This window comes from Lepidochelys kempii, chromosome 16 (genome assembly GCF_965140285.1).
Source record: "Lepidochelys kempii isolate rLepKem1 chromosome 16, rLepKem1.hap1, whole genome shotgun sequence".
NCBI classification, from domain to species: Eukaryota; Metazoa; Chordata; order Testudines; family Cheloniidae; genus Lepidochelys; species Lepidochelys kempii.
In genome coordinates, this window is record NC_136395.1 from 10,949,894 (window position 1) to 10,974,306 (window position 24,413).

The window sequence follows — 24,413 nt, forward strand, 5'->3', positions numbered from 1 at the left end:
CCGCCGCCCCCCGCAAGGCATGCTGGGACGTGACGTGACGTGCCGTTCCGCCCGCCCGCCCCTGCGCGGGGGGTGCTGGGAACGGTAGTTCCGAGGCCTCGCCCCGCCGGGACTCGGGGCAGGCTCCCAGCGGGCATTGCAAGCCCCCCCCAGCCCTGACTGCATGCAGATTAGCGGCGGGGGCGGGGGGCGCAAACAGAGGCTCCGCCCCCTGGACTGGGGGGCGGGCTGGGGGCTTCAGCCCAGCAGCGATGGGGGCCGGCGGCTCCAGTCCCCTAGGCAGCGTCTGCCGGGGCCCGGGCCCGGGCCCGGCAGGGCTAAAGCCCCGAAGCAAACCCTCCGTCCAGGGCCGCAGCCCCGGGGCCCAGCCCGCACGCCCTGCCGGAGGGAAGCCCCCAGCCCTGGCGCGCCCCCTGCTCTCACGCTTCTGAAGGTTGGGGCAGGCGGCTTGGCGGGTCGGGAATTTCCAGCAGCCCGGGCCGAGTAGGGTCCCGGCTCGCCGCCGCCCACCTTGGGGGCAGCGCTTCAAGGTAGAGGAAGGGGGCCTCTGAACGACACCGCTTGTCCTCCGGCCTGCTCGGTGCAGCGTAAGCTTTAGGCACCGCAGATCGGGCAAAGGGCAGGGGTTGGGTTTTTTTGGGTGGTTCCCAAAGAGAGAACGACATCTCCTAAAATCCCACAGGCCCAGATACTTGCACCAGCCGTGGGACAGACAGGTTACCCCGCCCTCCTCTGACTGGTCAGTTTTGCCACCTGTAAAATGGGGATAGGAATAGCGAGCTCCTGGGTAAAGTGCTGCGAGATCAATAGATGAACGGTGTAACGGCTAGGTATTAGGTTTCAGAGGGGTAGCGGTGTTAGTCTGTATCAGCAAAAAGAACACGGGGTACGCGTGGCTCTAACAAATTTATCATTTGTAAGTAAATATAAAAAGAAAAGGAGGACTTGGGGCACCTTAGAGACTAACCAATTTATTTGAGCATGAGCTTTCATGAGCTACAGCTCACTTCATCGGATGCATACCGTGGAAACCGCTGCATCCGATGAAGTGAGCTGTAGCTCAGGAAAGCTCATGCTCAAATAAATTGGTTAGTCTCTAAGGTGCCACAAGTCCTCCTTTTCTTTTTGCGGATACAGACTAACACGGCTGCTACTCTGAAACCTGTCATTAAGTAGATATAGATATACTTACAAATTATAAATATGTACACACACACACACACACTTACAAATGATAAATGTGTTAGTCTCTAAGGTACCACAAGTACTCCTTGTTCGTTTAGCTAGGTATTAGTTTCCCCCTTCAAAAAGAAACAGATGTCAGTAAGTTGCAACAGCTCCAAGGGGGGATTCAAACAAAGTCTGTTCAGATTAATTAGATCTGTAATTAAAATAATTTTAAAGTGTTGCTATAAACGCAGAAGGGGCTGAGAAAAGGGTTCTCTCCCCTACACAAAAATCTCCCAGGACTCCTTCCTCTGTATGATGCACTACAACTCCCACAATTCTGTGCAAGCCATGTGATTTTTATTGAGCTTGCAAGTGACTATATTGAAGCATACACCGCCTCGCAACTTACCAAACTATTGAGTTTCCAGAGGAGCGGCTATCATACTTCGGGATCACTTTACACATTCCCTTCCTTTCCGGTTGTGTTGCACTGCAAAGCAGAAATAAAGAAGCCAAGATGATGCAAGTAAGTGCATTTCAGATTTGCTGTCTGATGGGGTTAGAAATCTGCCGGGATTGTAAATGACAGGTTGGAGTCAGCTGATACATGCACGCCGTGCTTTCCTTCAAATACAAATGATACATTGGTGGCATTTAATTAACTATCCGATCGCAAGTGAGTGACAGTGGACAGGTTTATATTTTGCACAGAGAAGGCTCTGCTGCACTCTGGCCATTTACTCCGGGGCAAGGAAGCATGATGTGGACACAGGAACTTCATTAGGGACAGCACGTTCAGTAAAAAGAAAAGGAGGACTTGTGGCACCTTAGAGACTAACAAATTTATTTGAGCATAAGCTTTCATGAGCTACAGCTCTCTTCATCGGATGCATGCAGTGGAAAATACAGTGGGGAGATACACAGAGAACATGAAACAATGGGTGTTACCATACACACTGTAGCAAGAGTGATCAGGTAAGGTGAGCTATTACCAGCAGGAGAGAAAAAAACCTTTTATAGTGATAATCAAGGTGGGCCATTTCCAGCAGTTGACAAGAACGTCTGAGGAACAGTGGGGAGGGGGTGCGAATAAACATGGGGAAATAGTTGTACTTTGTGTAATGACCCATCCACTCCCAGTCTTTATTCAAGCCTAAGTTAATTGTGTCCAGTTTGCAAATTAATTCCAATTCAGCAGTCTCTCGTTGGAGTCTGTTTTTGAAGTTTTTTTGTTGAAGAATTGCCACTTTTAGGTCTGTAATTGAGTGACCAAAGAGACTGAAGTGTTCTCTGACTGATTTTTGAATGTTATCATTCTTGACGTCTGATTTGTGTCCATTTATTCTTTTACGTAGAGACTGTCCAGTTTGACCAATGTACATGGCAGAGGGGCATTGCTGGCACATGATGGCGTATATTACATTGGTAGATGTGCAGGTGAACGAACCTCTGATAGTGTGGCTGATGTGATGTGCAATACAGCTGCAGCTATGTCACTATAGAATAATCGGACTGGAAGGGACCTCGAGAGGTCATCTAGTCCAGTCCCCTGCACTCATGGCAGGACTAAGTGTTATCTAGACCATCCCTGACAGGTATTTCTCTAACCTGCTCTTGAAAATCTCCAATGATGGAGATTCCACAACCTCCCTAGGCAATTTATTCCAGTGCTTAACCACCCTGACTGTTAGGAAGTTTTCCCTAATGTCGAACCTAAAGCTCCCTTGCTGCAATTTAAGCCCATTGCTTCTTGTCCTATCCTCAGATGTTAAGAACAACAATTTTTCTCCCTCTTCCTTGTAACAATCTTTTATGAACATGAAAACTTATGTCCCCTCTCAGTCTTCTCTTCTCTAGACTAAACAAACCCAATTTTTTGAATCTTCCCTCATAGGTCATGTTTTCTAGACATGTAATCTTCTCTGGACTTTCTCCAATTTGTTCACATCTTTCCTGAAATGTGGCACCCAGAACTGGACACAATATTCCAGTTGAGGCTAATCAGTGCGAGTAGAGCAGAAGAATTACTTCTCCTGTCTTGCTTACAATACTCCTGCTGATACATCCCAGAATGATGTTTGCTTCTTTTGCAACAGTGTAACACTGTTGACTCATATTTAGCTTGTGATCCACTATGACCCCCAGATCCCTTTCTGCAGTACTCCTTTCTAGGCAGTCATTTCCCATTTTGTATGTGTGAAACTGATTGTTCTTACCTAAATGGAGAACTTTGCATTTGTCCTTATTGAATTTCATCCTACTTACACCTACAATGAGGGAAAAGTTTTTTTCCCATCAGTGTTGTTAATCCACCTCCCTGAGCAGGGGTAGCTATGTGGAGAGATGAATTCTTCTGTTGCTGTAGCTGCATCTACTCTGGGGATTAGGTCATTTTTCACAGTCCTGAGTGACTAGATTGATCTAAGTGCAGACCAGGCCAGGGGTGCGGTACTCCACAGGGTGTAACAGCAAACACAGTAATACTCCAAACAACAATCTCTCAAATCCTGTATGTAATCACCAGCTATTTGTTTAACCCACAGGTGCAGGGTAACAAAAAGGAGTCAAGATTCTGGTACGTGCATGCAGATTAGCAGTTGTCACACATACACACAGTGAATATTTCACTGGTATAGTTAATAAGTCTGCTGTTTGGAGGGCTGTTCTGAATGCTACAATTGAGTGTTCTCACTAAAAAATTTAGTGAATTAAAATTTAACTTTGGTTAATTGGATCATCCGATGTATTAGCTTCTTAAGGAGAGATTCTACTGTCAGATAAATTTAATTCATAGAATCATAGAATATCAGGGTTGGAAGGGACCTCAGGAGGTCATCTAGTCCAACCCCCTGCTCAAAGCAGGACCAATCCCCAACTAAATCATCCCAGCCAGGGCTTTGTAAAGCAGGGCCTTAAAAACCTCTAAGGAAGGAGATTCCACCACCTCCCTAGGTAACGCATTCCTGTGTTTCACCATCCTCTTAGTGAAAATTTTTTTCCTACTATCCAACCTAAACCTCCCCCACTGCAACTTGAGACCATTACTACTTGTTCTGTCATCTGCTACCACTGAGAACAGTCTAGATCCATCCTCTTTGGAACCCCCTTTCAGGTAGCTGAAAGCAGCTATCAAAACCCCCCTCATTCTTCTCTTCCGCACACTAAACAATCCCAGTTCCCTCAGCCTCTCCTCATAAGTCATGTGTTCCAGTTCCCTAATCATTTTTGTTGCCCTCTGCTGGATGTTTTCCAATTTTTCCACATCCTTCTTGTAGTGTGGGGCCCAAAACTGGACACAATACTCCAGATGAGGCCTCACCGATGTCGAATAGAGGGGAACGATCACATCCCTCGATCTGCTGGCAATGCCCCTACTTATACATCCCAAAATGCCATTGGCCTTCTTGGCAACAAGGGCACACTGTTGACTCATATCCAGCTTTTTGTCCACTGTAACCTCTAGGTCCTTTTCTGCAGAACTGCTGCTGAGCCATTCGGTCCCTAGTCTGTAGCGGTGCATGGGATTCTTCTGTCCTAAGTGCAGGACTCTGCACTTGTCCTTATTGAACCTCATCAGATTTCTTTTGGCCCAATCCTCTAATTTGTCTAGGGCCCTCTGTATCCTATCCCTAACCTCCATCGTATCTACCTCTCCTCCCAGTTTAGTATCATCTGCAAACTTGCTGAGCGTGCAATCCACACCATCCTCCACATCATTTATGAAGATATTGAACAAAACTGGCCCGAGGACCGACCCTTGGGGTACTCCGCTTGATACCGGCTGCAACTAGACATGGAGCCATTGATCTCTACTCGCTGAGCCTGACAATCTAGCCAACTTTCTATCCACCTTATAGTCCATTCATCCAGCCCATACTTCTTTAACTTGCTGGCAAGAATACTGTGGGAGACCATGTCAAAAGCTTTGCTAAAGTCAAGGAACAACACGTCCACTGCTTTCCCCTCATCCACAGACCCAGTTATCTCTTCATAGAAGGCAATTAGATTAGTCAGGCATGACTTGCCCTTGGTGAATCCGTGCTGACTGTTCCTGATCACTTTCCTCTCCTCTAAGTGCTTCAGAATCGATTCCTTGAGGACCTGCTCCATGATTTTTCCAGGGACTGAGGTGAGGCTGACTGGCCTGTAGTTCCCCGGATCCTCCTTCTTCCCTTTTTTAAAGATGGGCACTACATTAGCCTTTTTCCAGTCGTCCGGGACTTCCCCCAATCATCATGAGTTTTCAAAGATAATGGCCAATGGCTCTGCAATCAATTTCGCCAACTCCTTTAGCACTCTCGGATGCAGCACATCCGGCCCCATGGACTTGTGCTCGTCCAGCTTTTCTAAATAGTCCCGAACCACTTCTTTCTCCACAGAGGGCTGGTCACCTCCTCCCCATGCTGTGCTGCCCAATACAGCAGTCTGGGAGCTGACCTTGTTCATGAAGACAGAGACAAAAAAAGCATTGAATACATTAGATTTTTCCACATCCTCTGACACTAGGTTGCCTCCCTCATTCAGTAAGGGGCCCACACTTTCCTTGACTTTCTTCTTGTTGCTAACATACCTGAAGAAATCCTTCTTGTGACTCTTAACATCTCTTGCTAGCTGCAACTCCAGGTGTGATTTGGCCTTCCTGATTTCACTCCTGCATGCCCGAGCAATATTTTTATACTCTTCCCTGGTCATTTGTCCAATCTTCCACTTCTTGTAAGCTTCTTTTTTGTGTTTAAGATCAGCAAGAATTTCACTGTTAAGCCAAGCTGGTCGCCTGCCATATTTACTATTCTTTTTACACATCGGGATGGTTTGTCCCTGTACCTCAATAAAATACTTAAAATAAAAGCAGCAGTTCTTTAAAATACAGCCAGCTCTCCTGGACTCCTTTCCCCCTCATGTTATTCTCCCAGGGGATCCTGCCCATCAGTTCCCGGAGGGAGTCAAAGTCTGCTTTTCTGAAGTCCAGGGTCCGTATTCTGCTGCTCTACTTTCTTCCCTGTGTCAGGATCCTGAACTCGACCATCTCACTGCCTCCCAGGTTCCCATCCACTTTAGCTTCCCCTACTAATTCTTCCCTGTTTGTGAGCAGCAGGTCAAGAAGAGCTCTGCCCCTAGTTGGTTCCTCCAGCATTTGCACCAGGAAATTGTCCCCTACACTTTCCAAAAACTTCCTGAATTGCTGTGCACCACTATATTGCTCTCCCAGCAGATATCAGGGTGATTGAAGTCTCCCATGAGAACCAGGGCCTGCGATCTAGTAACTTCTGTGAGTTGCCGGAAGAAAGCCTCATCCACCTCATTCCCCTGGTCCGGTGGTCTATAGCAGACTCCCACCACGACGTCACCCTCGTTGCTCACACTTCTAAACTTAATCCAGAGACTCTCAGGTTTTTCTGCAGTTTCATACTTGAGCTCTGAGCAGTCATACTGCTCCCTTACGTACAGTGCAACTCCCCCACCTTTTCTGCCCTGCCTGTCCTTCCTGAACAGTTTATATCCATCCATGACAGTACTCCAGTCATGTGAGTTATCCCACTAAGTCTCTGTTATTCCAATCACATCATAATTCCTCGACTGTGCCAGGACTTCCAGTTCTCCCTGCTTGTTTCCCAGGCTTCTTGCATTTGTGTATAGGCACTTTAGATAACTTGCTGATCGTCCCTCTTTCTCAGTATGATGCAGGAGCCCTCCCCTCTCGCGCGCTCCTGCTCGTGCTTCCTCCCGGTATCCCACTTCCCCACTTACCTCAGGGCTCTGGTCTCCTTCCCCCGGTGAACCTAGTTTAAAGCACTCCTCGCTAGGTTAGCCAGCCTGCTTGCGAAGAAGCTCTTCCCTCTCTTCGTTAGGTGGAGCCCATCTCTGCCTAGCACTCCTCCTCCTTGGAACACCATCCCATGGTCAAAGAATCCAAAGCCTTCTCTCCAACACCACCTGTGTAGCCATTCGTTGACTTCCACGATTCAACAGTCTCCACCCAGGCCTTTTCCTTCCACGGGGAGGATGGACGAGAACACCACTTGCACCTCAAACTCCTTTATCCTTCTTCCCAGAGCCATGTAGTCCGCAGTGATCCGCTCAAGGTCATTCTTAGCAGTATCATTGGTGCCCACGTGGAGAAGCAGGAAGGGGTAGCGATCTGAGGGCTTGATGAGTCTCGACAGTCTGTCATATCGCGAATCTTAGCCCCTGGCAAGCAGCAGACTTCTCAGTTTTCCCGGTCTGGGCGGCAGGTAGATGACTCAGTCCCCCTGAGGAGAGAGTTCCCGACCACCACCACCCGCCTCCTTCTCTTGGGAGTGGTGGTCGTGGAACCCCCAACCTCAGGACAGCACATCTCATGCCTTCCAACCGGTGGAGTCTCCTTCTGTTCCCTTCCCTCAGTTTTATCATCTAGTCCACTCTCCGCATTAGTACCTGTGGAGAGAACATGAAAACGGTTATTTACCTGTATCTGCGTTGCTGGTAGATGGACGCTCCCCTTTCTTCTTCTGGAGGTCACATGCTGCCAAATTTCTTCACCGTCCTCCTGTCCCTGTCTCACCTAAGAGTCGAGCTAATACACAATTGTGATCAGATACAGATATTTAAAAAGCAGAAATAAACTCAAGCCCCCTAAATTCAGATCCAAAATCAAGTCTGAACTTCTCCAAATGTCAATAGGTATTTGTATCCAGAATTCTGGTCTCAAGCTTCTCTCTTGTGAAATGAGATGCTTACCTACCATAGTCCAGTGGGAGTTAGGCACCTAAATACCTTTGAGGAGCTGGGCCAGTATAGCTCAGTGACTCACCTTCTCTAGCTAGTGAGGCTTTTGGGCTTTAGGATTACCTCCATCTAGCTGAAATCTCATGCAGTCCTTAGCAGCAGTCTTGGGTAGCAGGTTATTAGTCTAGCCCAATACCTCTCCTCCTATTACTTCATGTTACAATAAGTTTTAATGATTGTACTTGCTCTTCTATAGCACTTTTCATCCATACATCTCATAGTGCTTCAAAAAAAAAAAGGACCATATGGTTAGTCCCATTTTACAGATGGGAAAACCGAGGCACAGAGCAATGACATTACTTGCCCAAGATCACTCTAATGGTCAGTGGTTAAACCAGGCTTAGGACCCAGGTCTCCTGACTCCCAGTCAAGTCCCCTATCCACTGGACTGCGCTCCCTCACCACTGTTTTGAAATGGGTCCAATGAGCTAAACACAATTTTCTCCAAATCCTGTTTAACAACCTGACAGCCAGATGAACATTTTGTTTTTAAATAGCATTAGAGTAGGAGAATGGCAGTCAGAACTATTCCTAGGTCTTCTGCGGACTTGGTGCTTGGCCTCTGGCAAGTCATTTAACCTCCGTTCACTTACTCAACCAAAAAAGAGGCGATAATATCTTAATCATTTTACAGTTCTTTGGGATCCTCAAATGAAAGGTACCATGTAAATGCAAAGTATTATTATTTAAAAGCTACAGCACATTGCCCTTAAAATCCCCTCCAATATCACATGTGGATTTTCCCTAAGAGAATTGTTCCTTTCTCGCCATCTGATTTGGCTCAGGGTCTTGGTTACAATTTGTAAACAGAACTGACTTCCAGATCAGTGAGTGGAACACACCTGTGTGGGTGTGAGAAGTGGGAAAGTCAGGCAACCTAACCCTGCTATCTGGAACTTTCAGAGGTGAGTCAATCTGTTGGCACAGTGCAGCCCCTTGGTCTGGTCTAGAGTAGAAAACATGTGGAATTAAGATGACTTCTTTTTAAATCTTTTCAACTGGTTTAAACTTTTCTTAAAACAGTTTATCTTAAATTAGTGAGGCTTAAACCAATTTAAGTGTGTCTGCATTGGACTGGTGTAACTAAATTGATTTAGCTACACAGGTACAACTTTACCGAAGGCCTGGTCTACACACTACAGGCTTGTCTTCATTACAAAGTTAATCTGATTTACAGTTCAAATGTTGCCCCTAATTTGAGTCCTTCCTGTCCACACATAAAAACTATTAATTCAAGTTAGCCAGCCTGTCAGGGGGTATAGGCTAAGGCTCAAGTCAGCACAACTTATCAGCTGCTAACATGATCACTCTGTAGTGTGGTCTCCACTCAATTGCCTCTGGACAGTCCTCCAATGCCTCCCCATAACTCCCTACCACGTGCCCAGAAAGGACAGACAAGTTCTGCTACAAATCGCCTGGAAAGCTGGGCTCAGCTGACTGCTAGCACAAAGAACACGAGGAAGTAGAGTACCAGTGTGGATGCAGGAGCCAAGTATTGTTTTGCAACGTGGCCGCACATTTGAGCTCGGCCAACCTGAGAGGAGTAACTTGCATGTAGATACCTCAAGTTAACACTGCAGTGAAGACTGCAAACGTGTGCATGGAGACTCTTAAGAAGATCTAAACCTGGCTTATAATGGTTTAGCTTGCACATGTAAATTCCTAGGTTCAAGCTACTCCAATATATCCAGTTTTAAAGAGATATAAGTATGCCCATGCAGGGGTTTGCACCAGTTTAAAACTGTTAACTGACTTAAGCTACTTGGGTGCAATTTGTGTGTGTGTAGAGAAGCCCTTGTACAAATAACCCTGTAGTTATGGCTTCCACAATCCAACTAACGAAGCGACTTCCTTTACATAATGCCAGGTGTCAAATACCCAGTCTGTGTGCTGGATCCAGCCCCAATGATTGCTTGTTGTGTCATGCCTGATTTTACACAGTAAGATCATTGGGTCAGGGACCATGGGTTCTGTATGTGTGAAGTGCTCACTTTTGGGCCCTGCAGAGTCAATGCTCCTCGTGGTAGTCAGAACACTTTGGCTGTGTTCGCGTCACCATTATCTGCCTGCACTGATGCACATAAGGGATTAACTTCCTCTCTTGGAAGAGTCTTGCACCATCTAGCTTTTCGCATGGTGACACCTGGGCCATGTCTACATTAGGGGTGCTATAGTGGCGTAGCTACGGTGCCATAATCCCCTAGTGTAGAAGCAGACTCCTATGACAGAAGGGGTTTTGCCATCGCTGTAGGAGCTCTACCTCCCTGAACGATGGTAGCTAGGTCAACAGAAGCATTTATGACAGATTTGGCAATTTCCTGCAATATCCTTTAAAAGCCTTACTGAATTAAAAGTAAGTATCTTTGGAGTCCCTGGCATTACCAGTGCATGGTTTATGTATCATTGTGGACTTGTATGTAACTTCTCGGGCAGGGAGGGGTAGGATGTGGCCAGAGTAAATCCTGGCAAGTGTTATGAGCATCCAATAACTATTGGAAACAACATGCCCGACATCGAGGAACCTCTGGAACAAATGAAGTTGAGTGTGTTTCCTAGGAAATAGTTGGGAAGAGGTGAATGCAAGTTCCTACCTCCAGCCCCAACCTTTTGAAGCTACACCCTAAGGAGAAACCCATTGTCTGTTGATTATCTGTTCCCAGAATCTGATGGTCAAAGCCTTGAACTGCATATGGGAGGTCCTCACAGATTCATGGGGGTGTTTGTCCTAAGCTAACAGCTGTTTTGAACATGTAACTACAGAAAAGACCCTTGCTGTGGGTTGAAGGACTCTTTACCTGCCAGGGCCCTTGTTGGAGCTGGGGGTGGGGGATGATCTCTGGTAAGATTATTGCTATGCATGTGGGTTCTTTTATTATTTTCTCTCTAATGTTTTCACCTTGACAATAAACGTGCTTGCTTAGAAGGGGTTGTGTGGTAACTTTTAACTGTGGGAAGTAACACTGTTTATAGCCTCTGAGAAGGAAGTAGAACAGGCCTGCATAGGAAGTCTCACTTGCTGGGGAATAACACAACGCACGCAGAGAACTATGCTGTCTGGAAAAACCCCAGTGAGGAGGGAGAGAATCACAGAGTTCAAGGCCAGAAGGGACCACCAGATCATCTAGTCTGACCTCCTGTATATCACAGCCCCACCAACACCCACACACTAATCCCGACAACCAAAATTAGACCAAAGTATTACAGCCCAAGAAAGGTGATGGCTGAGGAGCCAGCAGCCTAGGGTGGGTGCCCTTGGAGGACCATGGAGGGTGGATACAGGTGTAGTTACTCTGAACCGTGACAGCGTTCCTCTGTCAAACTAGCTGCATCTACACTGGGGGTTAAGTCTGCATAGCTACAGCAAGTGCCATCGTTTTAACTGTAGCCCAGGCCTTGGATTGGCTGTGAAAGGACCCAACAAAGCCCATCGTGGGGCTGTGTAGTGAAGTACAGTAGAACCTCACCGTTAGAAACACCAGAGTTACGCATGGACCGGTCAACCACCCACCTCGTTTTGAACCGGAAGTATGCAATCAGGCAGCAGCGGAGACCAAAAAAACCAAACACACACAAATACAGTACAGTGCTGTGTTAAACGTGAACTACTAAAAAAAAATAAAGGGAAAGGTTAAAAAAAGATTTGACAAGTTAAGGAAACTGTTTCTGTGCTTGTTTGGTTTAAATTAAGATAGTTAAAAACAGCATTTTTCTTCTGCATAATAAAGTTTCAAAGCTGTATGAAGTCAATGTTCAGTTGTAAACTCCGCAAAGAACCACCATAGCGTTTTGTTCTGAGTTACAAACAACCTCCATGCCTGAGGTATTCATAATTCTGAAGTTCTACTGTATTGCACAGGTTCAGAGTAACAGCCATGTTAGTCTGTATTCGCAAAAAGAAAAGGAGTACTTGTGGCACCTTAGAGACTAACCAATTTATTTGAGCATGAGCTTTCGTGAGCTACAGCTCACTTCATCGGATGCATACCGTGGAAACTGCAGAAGACATTATATACACACAGAGACCATGAAACAATACCTCCTCCCACCCCACTGTCCTGCTGGTAATAGCTTATCTAAAGTGATCATCAAGTTGGGCCATCTCATCTCAGCTTATCTAAAGTGATAATCAAGGTGGGCCATTTCCAGCACAAATCCAGGTTTTCTCACCCCCCCGCCCCCATACACACACAAACTCACTCTCCTGCTGGTAATAGCTTATCTAAAGTGATCATCAAGTTGGGCCATTTCCAGCACAAATCCAGGTTTCTCACCCTCCACCGTCCCACACACAAACTCACTCTCCTGCTGGTAATAGCCCATCCAAAGTGACCACTCTCTTCACAATGTGTATGAGCTGTGTCTGGCTCCTGGCCGGCCATCTAGGATCACTGTGCCCTGTGTGAAACGGACCTCGCTCTCGCGCTCTCTGGGGATGTGTACACTGCAACTGGCAGGTGTAATTCCCAGTGCAGATACACAGACATGCACTGGTTGTGCTTCAGCTAGCCCCTAAAAATAGCTGTGTGGCTCTGGCAGCATGGACGGTGGGGTGGCTCAGGCTAGCTGAACGAGTCAGTCCCCAGAGGGTCAGGCGGGATTGTACTCGGGTGGCTAGCCTGACCTGCCACCCACGTCACCACGGCCACGCTGCTAGAGAGCAAACATGTCTCTGTGGACCCGGGCTGGGAATTACACCTCTCAGCTCTGTGTAGACAGATCTTCTGATATAAAACTCCGGTGTGTGAATGGACTGCAGAGGGAGAACTGCAGTGTGTATTGCCTCTTAGTAAGAATCTGTAGCCCATCTTTGTATCTTAGGCCTGGTCTACATTAAGGTCTATACATCAGTATAGCTGCTTCTCCCAGGGGCGTGGAAAACCCAAACCCCGGAGAGATGTAGTTATACCGACCTAACCCCGGTGTAGACAACACTAGGTCAATAGAAGAGTTCTGCCATCCAGCTCACTATCACCGCTCAGGAAGGTGGACATGAGAAACTCTCCCCTCACCTAGGTAGTGTCTACACCAGGAACTGCCATGGCAGAGCTCTAGTGAGTTAAGTGTAGACATTCCCTTACACTGCACCCTACAGGCAGGTTTATCCAACTCCTGGGCAGACATACCGTACTTCTGGAACCCACCCCCATTGTCTCAACGTACAGCGCCTAGCACAACAGGATCCTGGGCCATGACTGGGGCTCGCGTGCTACTGCAGTACAAATCAACAACAACAGCTCTTTAGTGACAATCCAAGGATTCCATGTTGTGACACTAAGTACTTTAATACCAGATCATCTCAAGTTGCTAGACGCTTATTAGCGAATTAAGCCTCATTATGGCCCCACTAGGGAGGGGCCCCCATTTCAGAGAGAAGCTCCCTAGCTTGCTCACGGTCACACAGGAAGTCAGAGATGAAGGATGGCTCCTGATCCTGCCCCTTAACCCCAAGCCCATCTTTCCCTGCTGATTCTTTGTGGGAGTAGCAGCGGTGCTGAGGAATAGCCGCTTTCAGCAAAGGGACGGTCTTCCCGCCGCTGACTCAGACAGTGACAGGACACAAGAAAAGCCCAATTTTGGGGTGCCTATTGGCTTCTTCACACACCATGAAGGAACCATAAACTAGCCGTAGGTGCTCCTGAGAAATATATCCAATGCAGGGGGACAGCCCAGCAGGCATATCCAGCTCTGTACCACACCTAGAGAAGCCCCAGCTTCAGGTGTATCAGGGGAGGGGGTCTTGGCAGGGCTGTTCCTAAACCTTGGCATCTGGGGACAGCTGGTACAGCCCATAGGGGTCTTCAGTAGCCTGGCTGCCGGTTATGGCATCCCTCTAACTTGGGCTGGGGGTAAACCAGCCCCCAGCATCCTTGTGTAGCAAATGTGCCTGGCAGACTTGGCCCAGGGAGCAGAGCTCTGTCCTTACAGCGTGTAGCATTTCCTCCTGAGTTAGGGATAGCCAGTTTCTCATCTTGCAACACATGGAAAGGAAAAGGCCAACCAGAAGACAAAATGCCATCCAATCCCCAGTTTAGGATTACAGCCATAGCCCTTCAGCCAAAACCAAATGGCCCAGTAACCACCAGCAGGATTCGTATGTTTGAAGATGGTAAATGTAATTACTGGACCGAGCACAGGACTAAAAGTCCAGGGATCTGGGTTCAAATCCTGGCTGAGATTCCCTGGACAAGTCTCTGAATATTTCTGTGCTCACATTTTCCCATTTGCAAGGGGGAAATAATGCTACCAGCATAGTGAAGTGTTTGAGATTGATGGGTTAAGTATGCCAAGTCCTAATATAGTCTCATTTAAACACTATTATTATAAATCTGCTGCCAAAGGAAATTCAAAAGCATGAGCCAATGACAGGTGATAATATGCTCTGCACAATGCACACAGACTAAGCATATAATGAGATCCTGTTTACTGGATAAATACTTACATCTATTAGGCAATGTTTCTAGACCAGGCACATCCCTTCAGATGCATAATGGAGATGATGCATTCTGTACAATAATCTGCTCACATCATTAACAAACGCTGCAGTTGTACGTGGCATGTAATTAACAAAGCAAAGGTTAGGCCTTCACCGCAAAAAGAGATGCGTTTTTAGCTCTCTCAGTGTAAAATGCTAATGGAGACAAGGCATAAGTGCTTTATAACCTCATTATAGCCAATGGAGGTCAACCCTGGGGGAGGAGGAGGGCTAAGGTTAACACTGACTGGGTACGTCAAGGTAAAATCCGTCCCTTGTCTTTAGAAGCATCTGATTGAACAACTCTTCCTTTTTCCTTCCGCAAAGAAAGCCAAAGGAACACGAATCCAAGCAATTATGGTGCCGTATACATAGGAGGTTCAGTGCACCCTGTGAGATACCTGCCCATCAACTTTAATCGTGGTGCAATTGCAACATGATGAAAGCCTTTTACTGCAGGAAGCAGCATCGGTTTTGAAAAACGGGCGCTCAGATGAGACTGGCTGGGACCAGAAAGAGAACCTTGGTTAGAAATTGGTAGCATTGCCCACAGAGGATCAGGTCTGAGTAAGATGCAGGAACATACAGCAGCCATGCATTTATCTGTAGGCAGAAGAAAGATCTTACCAGAGTGGCTCGTGTGCTACTACTTCTTAGTAGGAAAGTCTTGTGCGTGGCTGGAGAACAGTGCTCCATATTCAGAGGACGTGACTTTCTGGCTTGGACGAAGTGCTTTGCCCAAGGTCCCAGAGAGAGAGCAAGCGGCAGCTAGGAGAAAAGTCCAAGTCTTTGGCCTCCCAGTGCTGTGATCACACAGCTATAGGTTACCACATTGCCCTTTGCAAGCAAGCACAATTATTCTTCAGGTGAAAGCATTACAGAGAAAACACATTAAAACAATAAAAGAACTTGCATGCCTGCTAATAAGCTTACCAGCTGTCCCTCCTTCCCCGCAACTCCAGCGTGGGCTCTGGCAGGTGAACAGTCCTTCAGACTCCACCGGGGGGGGGGGCGGGGGGGGGGTTCTGTGGTCACAAATTCGTAACAGCTTTTGTTCAGAACACGACCACCACCTGAAGCTGGTGGGTATGTACTCGGCCCGACTCAGCTGTGCCATGACCCATGCTGCCCATTGCAGTTACACTGCTATTCAGACTCCTGCTCGCTTGATGAGAGTGAGCGCGAGCATGTGTATGCGAGCAGGGGAATCATACCCCTAGCTCGTAGTGTAGACTTAGCCAGTGGGTTTCTCCTTTATCTTTGATCTGCAGAGACCAGGAAGAGGTAATCCGCCAGACAGCAGTTCAAAAGCTTGGATCTGGAGCTGGGAATCTGCATTCCCCTCCCTCCAGGTATTTCCTAGGAAACCCACTTTGTTCAACGTGAGAGTCCCTCCTTGCCTGGGCCCAAGGTGGAAAGTAGTCCTTTGGAGCTCATAACAGTTCCCAGCGGGGTTTACATTGGCCACATCTGCCTCCTAGAGAAGTTATACATAATCCTACAATAACACATCCACTTGGCGTTTGTAATACAATGGGCTCCAAAGCTATTTAAACTTAATTCAGTCAGATCTCCCAAAATATTGCCAGAACTTGCCATGTCTGTCTACCTCTACTCACTCTGTGTATTGGCTGTGCGCCTCCCATTCTGTGGATACGCAGAGACTCTCTGGCCTCTCCACCTGGCAACTTTGATCGACACTGAACCCACTTGAAGGAATATTTTTATCAATATATTTATGAAAGGCACTGGGGCACCACCTATGAGATGCTGTAATTATTGATCATGGGTCTCTCTCTACAGCTGGAAATCTGGCATCGGCCGGTAAGAGATGGGGCTGCTGTTTCTACATTCCACCCCAAACCAGCTCTTAACATTTGCCTTTGCTTTGCTTCTCCTTCAGATGTATTTCTACTTCTCGGACAAGGTGGTACTTTTGTTTGACTTCTGGAATGTCCACACCCCTGCAGGTAAGAACAGAATCTGTGGATTATTCCCACCCCGATCGATATAAATTAGACCCGAGTAATTTGTACTGTAGACATAGCCTCAGAGAGCAGCTGATTATGGGTGGTTATCAGCTAAATAGTTTGATAGTATTTACTCTAGCAGAGGCCATAATCTGTGCTGAGTAGGTGATAAGTAGATGAGGGAATAAGGGTTTACTCACTAAAAGAAAAGGAGGACTTGTGGCACCTTAGAGACTCACTGTTTTCGCTGTAGCGACAGACACCAAGTCAAGGGCTGGGAGAACAGAAACTTGCACACACAGACAAATTCCAACAGCGAATGTGTTCTCCAGTGTTCTGTACAAACCCACTGCCTGCCCCCAGCCCCACTCCTGATCTCTGGAGGTCCCCTGTTATAGCCCCGCTTTCTCCATGTGGAATTCACCGAATACCCCAAACTATCACAACTACATCACAAGCCACTGAAAGATCATATCCACGCTATTGCTCAGTAGGGATTGACGGCACGGCACACAATTACAACAGCTGGCCATCTCTGCTCCAGAGCGGGCTACAACTGGGACAGAGAGGGAGGAGACAACTGAGGATGTAGAGCAGTTATTTATCACATGCCTGTCTTATCCATTATACTATGTACACAAGCATGACATTTATGCATAAAACAATGCCAATAAAAGCGGTGAAAAGGCCAAGCAGAAGACTAAGAGATGTTTAAACTCAGCCTTTAAGTCTCCCATAGCACAGGAAGAGTATTGGTTTGGTCGCAGATTGGGGTGAGATTTGGGAGAAGATGCCCAGAGAAGATACAGCAATTTGCACAGTCTCATGAGGACTGATCAGTGAATCACACACCGGCCTGCTGCCACTCCAGCCATGCTAAGGTGCGGGGCGGGGGTGCCATTATAAAATGGAAAGTGGGCCGTTCTGCCAGAGGGCTCAAGAAGAACTTTGTACCTCGTGTCCTTCACTGGGAAGAGGTTCTGGCCCCATCTGGGATGAGCAGAGCAGAAGAGATGGGGGAGATCCGCTGGGGTGGGTAGAGACAGATGTCACTAGAAGCCCCACTGCACCCCTTTCCTACTGGATCGGCGCTTTGCAGCCTGATGGGGTGGGAATGAAGAGTGGAATAAGGGCAGGGGAAGGGCAGGTGCCAAGGATCAGCTACTATATTTGATCAGGAAACTTCCTTAGAATGAGGCACGTCCAGCTCCTCCCTCTAAAACTTACGGTTCAGAGTCCCATGGAACGCTTGCTGCTTCGTGGAAAGTTCAATGGCGCTTCCGTTGTGGGGATGGCCCTGATGCTCCTGCTGGTTCCAGGCCAATCCAAACGGCGCTTGCCTTGCAGGGATGGTGCTCTCGGTGCTGGTGGTTCTGCTGCTAGCGGTGTTGTACGAAGCCATCAAGATCAGCAAAACCAAACTCCTTCGCCGGATGATACTGGCCATCCCCACCACCCTCAGTCAGGAGTCACTCAGGGAGCCGGAGCCGGGGGCCGTCAACTCAAACCTGGGTCAGCAAAACACCACCTCAAAAAGGTAGCCTCAAACTGGGACTGGGTTTTCGCTGTTGTCTGCTGCACAAAGGAGGCCCAAGGGACACTAGCAAAGGGCTTTAGGCACCATTTGCCGTGTGGGCCCAGAGTGTTGCCAACCCTCCAGGATTGTCCTGGAGTCTCCAGGAATTCAAGATTACTCTTTAGTTAAAGTGTATGTCATGTGAGGAAACCTCCAGGAACACAGCCAACCAAAATTGGCAACCCTTGCCTATTGGAATTACCACACTAGACCCAGGGAGATGAAGATCCCAGTATCCCCGAACCCCTCTCAGTAGGTGGCTACTGCCCAACCTCTCCCCTCCACTAAGTGCTCCTGCCCGCCCCGTCCTGCCTCAGCTCCTTCTCCCTCACCCTTGTGGGCCGCTGCCCCCTTCCTCCTACACCTAACTCAGGTCTCAGCTCCCCCCCGTACCACTGGTGTTTTCTTGCTCTGCCCGTTGGCTTCAAGGGGGGCCCAGCTGCTCCCTCATCTTCAAAGTCAAGAGGGGTCACTGCCCCCAGTCCTACTGGGAGTGTCGGGGTTGCGGGGCAGTGACACGTGTGACAGGGAAACTGCCGATCACCCGCAGACGACCCAGGGAGCTAGCATGGCCCCAGCCAGCAGGGCTGCAGCTGGAGGAGTTCAGGCTGTATACGGATTAGCGCTGTTTGGAATTGTTCCAGAGGAAGAGATTTCCACTGGAAAATGCTAATTCAATGGAAAATTATCCACTCGTTTCTTTTCATCTTGGTTGCATTGGTATGTTTAAATTATAAAACTGGAATATAAACACGTCAAGCTGATGGAGTGAGGCCAAACGGTCATTTTGATTTTTCCTAAATGAAGTTTTGGAATTCCCAGGCCGGGGGAAATTTTGAAATTTTGTTCCAGTTTGGAACAATTTCCTCCCTAAACGTTTGGAATTTGCCATGGACCAGGAATTCTGAGTTCTGACCAGCTCTGATTTTTATACAAGTTGTTTGCACATTTGTTAAATGGACCTTACTGGTTTTTCTGGGTTCAAATGGTGGCAGGTCTGAGGTTTCGCAGGCTTTCTGTACCCTGTAAAGCATCACAACTATCGCTGTCAAAACGTAACCAATTAATCCCCCTTGATCACGTCTTCCCTCAGGCACTGCCTGTATCGTGAACTAAGCTATCCCAGTTATGCTGTTTTCTGACCAACCGCATTTCTCTAGCGGGGTTCCTTTGGCAAACAGCCTGAGGAAATACGCTGTACGGCTGCCCGCCCTGTCTTTTCAAGAGCCCTCGTCTGCGGTTCCCGTGTGATCGGGGGTAACTAGCATGAGAGGCCTAATCTCAGAGGGAGTCTTGTTCACAGGTGCAGGATTGACGCCACTGAGGCCGGGAACGAATCACTGGACATAATGGGAATGCTCAGGGCTTTCCCCCCTCAGTGTTGCAGCAGGGAATGAGGATCTGTTATGGCCACACAGGCCTATCCCCCGTGATCACTTTCTGCTTTGGCAGGGGTGGGATAGTGGAACGTGGGCCTTTGACACACAAAACCCATTCAAGAAAGAAGATGGGAGGTTGCCTACAAAGGGTTAAGAGATCACCCCAAAAATACACGTACTGACTGCTGTTCTGACCCTCCTTCATTAGAAGGCCATGTCCATTAAGCACCCAATTTCTATTCTCAGTTAAGGCCAGTTTCACTATTTTCCTGCAGCTGAAAAGAGCTTTTCACGGACCCTGGAGCACTGTACCTAAAACATGATGTGCAACTATATAAAAAGAACATCTTTGGCTCGCACTGGGATGAGGCGGTAACCATAGCAGGTGACAAGGTTGAGAATTCCACCAAGTTAGAACCCCATGTGGGCTAAAAGCTCAGTGTGCCTAAGTAATCCATGCATGGGAAGGGTTAAGAAATCAAAGGCAAGTTTTAGCCCATATGTGCAGAAACCAAAATGCAGAAGAGGCTTAGTTCAGAGCGTAACACCACCCCATGATTTCCAAAGGAACAGAAAGCCAACCAGACACGAAATGCGGGTAACAAACAATGCAAGGGGAACTCGCGTGATTTGAAGAGGATGCTGCCCTGCCCTGCGTTTCCTGTTCCATGTGGCGCATAGTTTCATACACAAACCAGTAGGAGAGGAGGAAGCAAGCTAGAGTAGATCATGGGGGCAGGGAGGGGCTGCAGAGCGGTGTCATTTTGGTATTGTAGCCCGCACAGCTTCGGCAGCGTGCTGAGATCACTGCCTATCACACTGCTGAAGATTGTCCCATTGTTTCCTTGTGCTTCCCCATCTGTCTGTGTCCACCTGCCGTCTCTTGTCTTACATGTAAGCTGTTTGTGTCAGGGACCATCCTTTTGTTCTGTGTTTGTACAGCGCCTAGCACAATCCGGGATCTAGCCTGATCCGGGAGTGGGGCTCCCCTAGGAGCTACCACGCTGCAGCTCATTAATAGACAGAACTCCTCCACAGCGCAGCACAGCGACGACAGACATACCCGAGCCAGCGTGAATCATGCCAGCTCCGGCCCGGGAGGGAGCAGGGATGCTGCAGCAGCAGGCATGTCAGCGTGGAGCGTCCAGGCCTGCCTGGAACCCTGCGTAATCACGCCGGGGCTGGTTCATGCTGCTGCACGAGCCGGGTAGCTTGGGTGCTGGCAGAGTACAGCTTGCTCGGGTAGCGCTACGCGACCTGCAGTCAGCCCGAACAGGCCCTTAGGCAGCACAGTGCACTCTGCAAACAAATTAACCCCACTCAATGTTATACCCACTATGCACGACCAGGGCTCCTGGCCATAAGCTCTCATACCTCTTTGGCTGGTGCCACCCTCCTGCAGCATGTGGGGCACACTTAGACATCTGGGGGGACGCTGCTAACTCGCAAGGCTTGTTCGCGCCATAGTTAACTCTGCTTTTTTTTTTCCTTCCTTTCTTTCTTTTCTGGAAAGGTGGTTTCTTTACCACATCAGCCAGAGCCTGCTCCACGTGGTCCAGGTGGTGATCGGTTACCTGGTGATGCTGGTGGTGATGTCCTACAACACTTGGATCTTCCTGGGGGTGATCGTGGGTTCCGCCCTGGGTTACTACGTGGCTTACCCAGTGTTCACCGTGAGATAGCGGTGGCCTGCTGCACTCCAGGGCACTGCAAAGCAGAAGACGGCAACCTCTGCAGTGGGGGAAGGACTAAAGAGGCTCCACTAGAGAAAATGCTTGTGCAAAGCTTGGCCTGTAGCTGGTGGGAGACGAATCTCCACACAATGGGGGACTCCCCCCATTCCCCCACCTCGGGGGATTGAGTTTCTTCCTTTTAATCCTAGCGGTGGTCTCCACTTCTATACAATTACCCATTTTTAAGATCACTTTTGGACCCTTTCTGCCGGGCAGGCCCTCATCGCCCTGGCCAAGCAGGGCACGGCCCCATGAAGAGCTAAACTGGGCCACATGCTGGCTGCGAACCGGGCTGGGCGGATGTCATAAATATAAAGGGAAGGGTAACCAACTTTCTGTATACAGTGCTATAAAATCCCTCCTGGCCAGAGGCAAAACTCTTTCACCTGTAAAGAGTTAAGAAGCTAAGAACCTCCCTGGCACCTGACCCAAATGACCAATGAAGGGACAAGATATTTTCAAATCTGGAGCGGGGGAACAAAGGGTTCTGTCTGCCTGTGCGATGCTTTTGCCGGGAACAGATCAGGAATGCAGCCTTACAACTCCTGTTGAGTTAGTAAGTAATCTAGCTAGAACATGCGTTGGATTTCCTTTTGTTTAATGGCTGGTAAAATAAGCTGTGCTGGAGGGAATGTATATTCCTGTTTTTGTGTCTTTTTGTGACTTAAGGTTTTGCCTAGAGGGATTCTCTATGTTTTGAATCTGATTACCCTGTAAGGTATTTACCATCCTGATTTTACAGAGGGGATTCTTTTACCTTTTCTTTAATTAACATTCTTCTTTTAAGAACCTGATTGATTTTTCATTGTTCTTAAGATCCAAGGGTTTGGGTCTGTGTTCACCTGTACAAATTGGTGAGGATTTTTATCAAGCCTTCCCCAGGAAAGGGGGTGTAGGGCTTGGGGGGATATTTTGGGGGGAAGACATCTCCAAGTGGGCTCTTTCCCTCTTCTTTGTTTAAACATGCTTGGTGGTGGCAGCATAGGGTTCAAGGACAAGGCAAAGTTTCTACCTTGGGGAAGTTTTTAACCTAAGCTGGTAAGAATAAGCTTAAGGGGTCTTTCATGCAGGTCCCCCCATCTGTACCCTAGAGTTCAGTGGGGAAGGAACCCTGACAGCAGACAAGCAGCTCAGCCGTACAGCTGCCGTCTCCAATGACTTCGAGCCCACCCTCAGTTCTCACTCAGGAATCCCAGGAGCCTTTCCCTGCTGACTGGAGGAGCAAGGGGACTTGGGCACTGCCACCCTCGCCCGGGGACGGACAGAGCAGACGGACATGTTACAGGCTATGTCCATCAGCGGATGCTGCAGGGATGGGAATGCTGGGGGATGGATTGAGGGTTATTTTACCCTCCCTCCCAGATTGTTCATGTTCCTGGCTGGCTCCGTGACGGCTCTGTTCACCGCTCCCTGTTGCTTGTGGGCAGGAGGAAAATAACCCTCAATGGGCTCATGCTGGTCTCTGACCCCAAGGGACGCTCCCCTCACATTGTGCCTTCTGTGTTCCCAACAGAACAAAGCTGTACGTCAGCTCCCCGTCTCAGCACCCTCTGGATAGTGCAGGGGGTGAGCACAGCTTGACGACCCCCTACCCTCCTGCTGCTGGAGCATAAGGGAGTAAATTGGTTGGTTTAAGTCTTGCGTGTGCAGTGGCTCGGTTGCTTTGGAAGCCAGGATGCCCCAGGGGCTGGTGGGCCTCGCAGGATCCTGCTGTATTTCATGCCAAGAGAAGGGCAAGTTTTAATAAAGCTATCCTAATTGCTTGGCTACTTGTGTGTGCGCACCTGATCATAGTACTGAGGCTGGGAGAAGCAGCTGGCCTCTTTCATAAGGCTGAAAGATAATGTGGAAATAGATGGCACTGATCAAAAATAGGCTCCCCAATGGCCAGCCGTTCCCCAATGGCAAGGGACTGCTCAGAAAGCTGCAAGGGATGCAGTCAAGAGCAAACTCAATTAAAGCAATTGCTTACCTGTTACCAATAATGCTTTAGATCTGATTCAGCTGCGACAACTGTAGCACGTAGGAGCCGCATTCCTAGACCAGCAACTCATTGTGCTAGGGGCTGTACAAACACAGAACAAAAAGATGGTCCCTGGCTCGAGCTAAAAGACCAGGACTTGTACTGGGGCTTATTTCCTGCTCTGCTACGGGCTAGCTGCATGGACTTGGACAAATCTGTTAACTGTTTTGTGCTGAGCTGTAATAAATGGGGCTACTACCCTGCTTTGGAAGGTGCTCGGAGATCCCCAACTGGAAGATGCTGAGTGCAAAGTATCAACTTGTTAGAGATAGCTGGAAAACATTTTCCCAGTCTGTGGGAGGGTGAGTGAGAGAGTGGGTGTAAAAACCCCAAAACCCTCCGATTGGGTCAATCGATAGAAATGATCTGTTTTGATTTCAACATATTTAGTATAAATTAGCTCACATTTCTAAAAGAACAGTCATTCATTTTGAAAATGTTCAAAGGGAGTTTTTGACAACTCCTCAGCTCTCTGCACATCAAGCACATCCCAGAGCTGTACATGCACAAAATATAAATTATTCTATTGAAGGTTTAGGAGTTAGAAACTTGAGTCCTTAATTCACCAGCCTTGTCCTTCCAATGCAGGGACTACATGCAGATGAGGAGACATTATGAACAAGAAAACAATACTGTACCACGTAGCCCTTATATAGCACTTTTTCTCAACCAATCTTAAAGTGCTGTACCAAGGAGGTCAGTATCACTGTGCCCATTCTACAGATAGAGAAACTGAGGCACAGCGCAGGGACAGTCGACCAATAGGCTGGTAACTGAGTCAGGACTAGAACCCAAGTCTCTTGATTCCCAGTGTAGTGCACTAAGTGATACCCCAGCTGAACACACACCATGTTAAGAAGCCATTCACTGACCTTAGTCAGCCACGTAGCACTGCCAGTGAGGTCACCCTGGCCAGTGACCCTCATTACAATCAAGTCCTAGACTCTCACCATCACGTGGAATGTCCCACAGCTCACCATTTTCACTCACAGCGAAGGTTAGTTAAGCCACAGGATGGGAACTCAGGAGATGTGGCTTCAGTTCCTGGTTCCGCCACTGTTTTTTTGTATACCCCTGGTCTTTCTGTGCCTCACTTCCCTATCTGTAAAGTGGGTCCACTGCCACCTCCTATCTCCCGCCCTTTGTCTTACGCATTTACATTGTACGCACTTTGGGGCAGGGACTGTCCTACTGGGTGTGTGTGTACAGTGCCTTGCACAGCAGGGCTCGAAACTGCAATTGGACTACACATCCACTTAGAGCTAGGCCCTAACGCAGGACCTCAGAGCCCAAGTTCTCTGGGGCCATGATGATTTCTGCCG

At 48.2% G+C, this 24,413-nt stretch overlaps 1 protein-coding gene across 2 annotated transcripts; it reads left to right on the top strand.

Moving 5' to 3' along the window:
• Positions 1–131: 131 nt before the first annotated feature.
• SLC31A2 (solute carrier family 31 member 2) lies at positions 132–21,706 on the top strand. 2 transcript variants are annotated; one of them, XM_073314232.2, is made up of 4 exons: positions 132–530; positions 16,314–16,380; positions 17,728–17,917; positions 20,849–21,706. In XM_073314232.2, exons 2-4 carry the CDS (start codon positions 16,314–16,316, stop codon positions 21,015–21,017), a joined length of 426 nt encoding a protein of 141 aa, XP_073170333.1. In that variant the 5' UTR covers positions 132–530; the 3' UTR covers positions 21,018–21,706. The 2 variants fall into 2 exon arrangements, with proteins under 2 accessions (XP_073170333.1, XP_073170332.1); XM_073314231.2 differs by lacking the exon at positions 132–530 and adding an exon at positions 1,091–1,696.
• Positions 21,707–24,413: the final 2,707 nt, after the last annotated feature.